General features: G+C 33.1%; 1 protein-coding gene across 1 annotated transcript in view; it reads right to left on the minus strand.

Annotated features, from left to right (window-relative positions):
* Positions 1-3408: 3408 nt before the first annotated feature.
* LOC107734341 (peroxiredoxin-4-like) overlaps positions 3409-4353 on the minus strand; it is a 2635-nt gene continuing 1690 nt past the window's right edge. Inside the window, exons 3-4 of the mRNA XM_016546277.1 lie at positions 3620-3695; positions 3409-3519 (exon numbers count right to left, since the gene is read on the minus strand). Coding sequence (XP_016401763.1) covers positions 3469-3519; positions 3620-3695 — 127 coding nt within the window. The 3' untranslated portion in view covers positions 3409-3468. The remainder of the gene's footprint in view (positions 3520-3619; positions 3696-4353) is intronic.

Genomic DNA, 4353 nt, shown 5'->3' on the forward strand with positions numbered 1-4353 from the left:
CACACATACACACACACACACAAAGAAAAACAAGTAGATAGAATATAAAACATAGAAAGCTAGTGTTAGTTTTATTTTTTTAAATAAAAAAAATATAAATAAACAAAGTAGAATTAAAATAGAATAGAGTGTTAGAGTTAGAGGGTCAAATAAAGGTGGAACAGATGTGTTTTTAATCGTTTCTTGAAGATGGTTAAGGACTCAGCTGCTCGGATTGATTTGGGCAGCTCATTCCACCAGGAGGGAACAGTTAATGAAAAAGTCTGTGAAAGTGATTTTGTGCCTCTTTGAGATGGCACAATAATACGCCGTTCACTTGCAGAACACAAGCTTCTAGAGGAGAAAGCTAGTGTTTGTTTTTTGTTGTTTTCTTTAAATAAAGAATAAAAGATTAAAAAATATATAAATCTAGATAAAGTAGAATTAAAATGGAATAGAAAGTGTTAGAGTTAGAGGGTCAAATAAAGGTGGAACAGATGTGTTTTTAGTCGTTTCTTGAAGATGGTTAAGGACTCAGCTGCTCGGATTGATTTGGGCAGGTCATTCCACCAGGAGGGAACAGTTAATGAAAAAGTCTGTGAAAGTGATTTTGTGCCTCTTTTAGATGGCACAATAATACGCCGTTCACTTGCAGAACGCAAGCTTCTAGAGGGCACATAACTCTGAAGTAATGAATTTAGGTAAATGGGTGCAGAGCCAGTGGTGGTTTTGTAGGCAAACATTAATGCCTTGAATTTAATGCGAGCAGCTACTGGTAGCCAGTGCAAATTGATGAACAGAGGTGTGACGTGTTCTTTTCGGTTCATTAAAGATTAATCTTGCAGCGGCATTTTGGATTAGTTGTAGAGGTTTGATAGAAGTTGCTGGAAGACCTGCCAAGAGAGCATTGCAATAGTCCAGCCTGGATAGAACAAGAGCTTGAACAAGGAGTTGTGTTGCATGTTCTGAAAGAAAGGGCCTGATCTTCCTAATGTTGTATAAAGCCAATCTGCAGGACCGGGCAGTTTTAGCAATGTGGTCTGAGAAATTCAGCTTATCATCAATCACAACTCCAAGGTTTCTAGCTGTTTTTGAAGGAGTTATGGTTGATGAGCCTAACTGGATGATGACATTTTGATAAAGTGATGGGTTTGTTGAAACCACAAGCAGTTCTGTCTTAGCCAGGTTGAGCTATCGTCGAATCATCATGATGGAATGAGAGGTAGAGTTGAGTGTCATCAGCATAGCAGTGATATGAAAAGCCATGTTTCTGGATGACAGAACCTAGTGATGCCATGTAGACAGAGAAGATAAGTGGTCCAAGTACTGAGCCCTGAGGCACCCCAGTAGCTAGATGTTGAGACTTGGACACCTCACCTCTCCAAGATACCTTGAAGGACCTAATAGTAATTTCATAGTAATAATAATAATTTCATAATTTAATATATTTTATTTAATTAGTAATTTCACTTTCAATGGTATGACAGTTCAAGCTGATCAAGTGTTTCTGCAAATATTTTCATATATACTTTAAACAAAAAGGTGTTAAAAATAACTAGGGTGCAGACGATGGAAACATATTTGCACATGCAACTGGATGACATATTAATGTATTAATATAGCTAATATTACAACAGAATATCCTGCACTGAGTGACTTTAAATGCTGATTTGTCCATTTGTCTTGACACATGACACCGACAGCATATTCATGGAACATTTTCCAGAGTTTTCGCACTACACCTTTGACCCAAACATGTGACTGACCTTTGCTGTACACACAAAAACATAGACCATTACAGTAAAATCAGCTCTCTGGGGAGCAAACGTTTCCACCGCCTATGCAAAACAAAAGAAACTGGCCCCTTTGTTCTTACTATTTCTATATTCATTTTCAGCAGTGCTGAAAAAACAAAAGACAAAAAATGACCAACTGATGCAAATTCTGAGGCAAAAATTTATTTTTTGTTTTTTCAGATTATATGTTCTATTATTAAAGAATCAAATAGTTAAATCAATAATTGTATAATAGTCCCACATGCATAACTTTATTGTCTGGCAGTTCACACGTTTGCACTTTGGCCTTAACATCTGTCTGGGACGGGGTCAAGAAACAGCCTTATCTAGTCTTTAGCAGCGTGACACTATTATTGCAGCTGTGCATGTTTGCAGTAATACAGGCCTTTCCTTAAAAACAGTCCAATGTTTCCGGTCTCAACACAGTTCAAATGTATTGCAATGACAGCAGCTGCAAAGCATCACCCTGCTGATTTTCTACACATTTAATTTCAGAAAAACACCAGTTTTGTTCGGGTTGTGCTATAAAAGCTGATTCTACATCGCCCTCTAGTGTCCGACGAATCAGTTCACATTCTGTATGCTTGTTTGCAGATTCAGGATTCTCGCATCTTTGACCAATGAATTTCCATTGCTAATAATTTAAAACTATCGTTGGGAAAGATTTCCATTTGTATTTCAGATAGCAATCTTTAGAGTTAATAGATTTAAAACCATTTCACACATCAGCTGTCTTAGTATCATTATGAAACTATTAGCGTTTTTGTTAATAGTTTGAATTCTTTTAAATTTTAGATTTTCCATTTTTTTATTTTAGTAATTTGGTCATTATTTAATATTTCTATACAGTTTTTATTAGTTTTAGTTTTTGTTATTTTAGTACATAAAGTTAATTATGTAAATGAAAATGTGAAGTTTCCTCAGCAACTAGCTGGAATAAAAATTAAATAAAGGAAACAAACTTATATTTCAGTTAACAAAAGTTTTTTTATGGTTTGTTTACTATAATAACCCTGATACAAATATCTCCAATAACACAAAATTGTCTAAGTAATATAGATATATATTACTTATATTTATTTTTAAAACTTAAAGGTTTTAATGCACACTGCAAAAATGATTTTATTACTTGGCAATTTTGTCTCGTTTTCCAGAACAAATATCTAAACATTCTTAAATGAAGATAAGATGAGAAGCAAAATAATGTCTGTTTTTTGTGTCTTCTAAATGTATGAAAGGAAAAAAAAATCTGCCAATGTGGTCAAGAAAAATAAACTTAATTCAAAGGGTAAACTAAATTATTTTTATTACCCTATTGGCATATTTTTTTTCTTGTTATAAGCAAAAATTCAATTGTTTTTTTTTTTTTTGAAAACGACTTAATGTGTCATTTTGCTTGTAAATGTATCTTGATTTAAGAATATTTAGACTTAAGAATATTTGTACTGGAAAACAAGTCAAAAATACTGAGGAGGAAAGTCATTTTTGCAGTGCAGTTTCTATCTAGACATTCTCAATAGAAATTTCCACTGCTTTTAACATTTCCATAATTTCTATGACATTTTCAATGACACAAACAATCAGACACACATTGCAGGGACGAAACAGGACTACATGATTATCAAAACTCTCCTTTTATTCTGTGCTTCAGAAACCGTCATCAGAACAAGCACGTGTAGTGAAAACATTCAGCTCAGTTGAGTTTATCAAAGTACTTGAGTTTGCCTGCGGGGTCTGGGATAATCTGTGCGGAAAGAGGAGAGATACGGAGAGATACTGTAACCTGAGATCACACACACAAACACAGACACACACACACACACATACACACACTGAAATCTTACCGTATCACTGCCAGGCTTCCATCCAGCTGGACACACTGACATCAGAGAGACAGAGACAGAGTCAGCAACACGTTTATGTCATGCACACTCATGTACTTAAGTATGCGTGATATAAGCTATGTATATTACAACGTTCTGCTGGATAATGCATATTACAATTAGAGATTGACTGATATATCGCTGTGTCCAAACTCCTATTACACATTTCAAGAATATACATGTTTTTTCCTTTATTTAAACAGTCATGAACATTCCAAAAAAAAATAAAAAATTTTGCTGCTCTAGATATTTTTAACTAATAAAAAAGACAGATTTCTCTTGTTAGTTGAATGCAAGCATATGCTTTCATTAATTCTCAATCAAATCTCTCCATCTGTTGCACATTTCTTAGCTACATTTAAAATTTTGGACAGGCTACTATATGCAGCAATATGGAAATAAATGCACAGATAATCCAGATGTTATTTAATAATTTCTAAGATAATTTTGAATTAGCTTTTATTTTTATATTTTCAGTTTTCATTTTAATTTAAATGTTAGTAATTTTGCAATGTGCTTCTGTCCTTATTTTATTTTAATTTTTGATAAATCTTTTTTTTTTATGTATATATAAGATCATTTTGAATTAGCTTTTATTTTTATATTTTCAGTTTTCATTTTAATTTAAATGTTAGTAATTTTGCAATGTGCTTTTGTCCTTATTTTATTCTTATTTTTGATAAATCTTTTTTTTT

The sequence above is a fragment of the Sinocyclocheilus rhinocerous genome, unplaced genomic scaffold (assembly GCF_001515625.1).
Source record: "Sinocyclocheilus rhinocerous isolate Xijiao unplaced genomic scaffold, SAMN03320098_v1.1 scaffold370, whole genome shotgun sequence".
Taxonomy (NCBI): Eukaryota; Metazoa; Chordata; class Actinopteri; order Cypriniformes; family Cyprinidae; genus Sinocyclocheilus; species Sinocyclocheilus rhinocerous.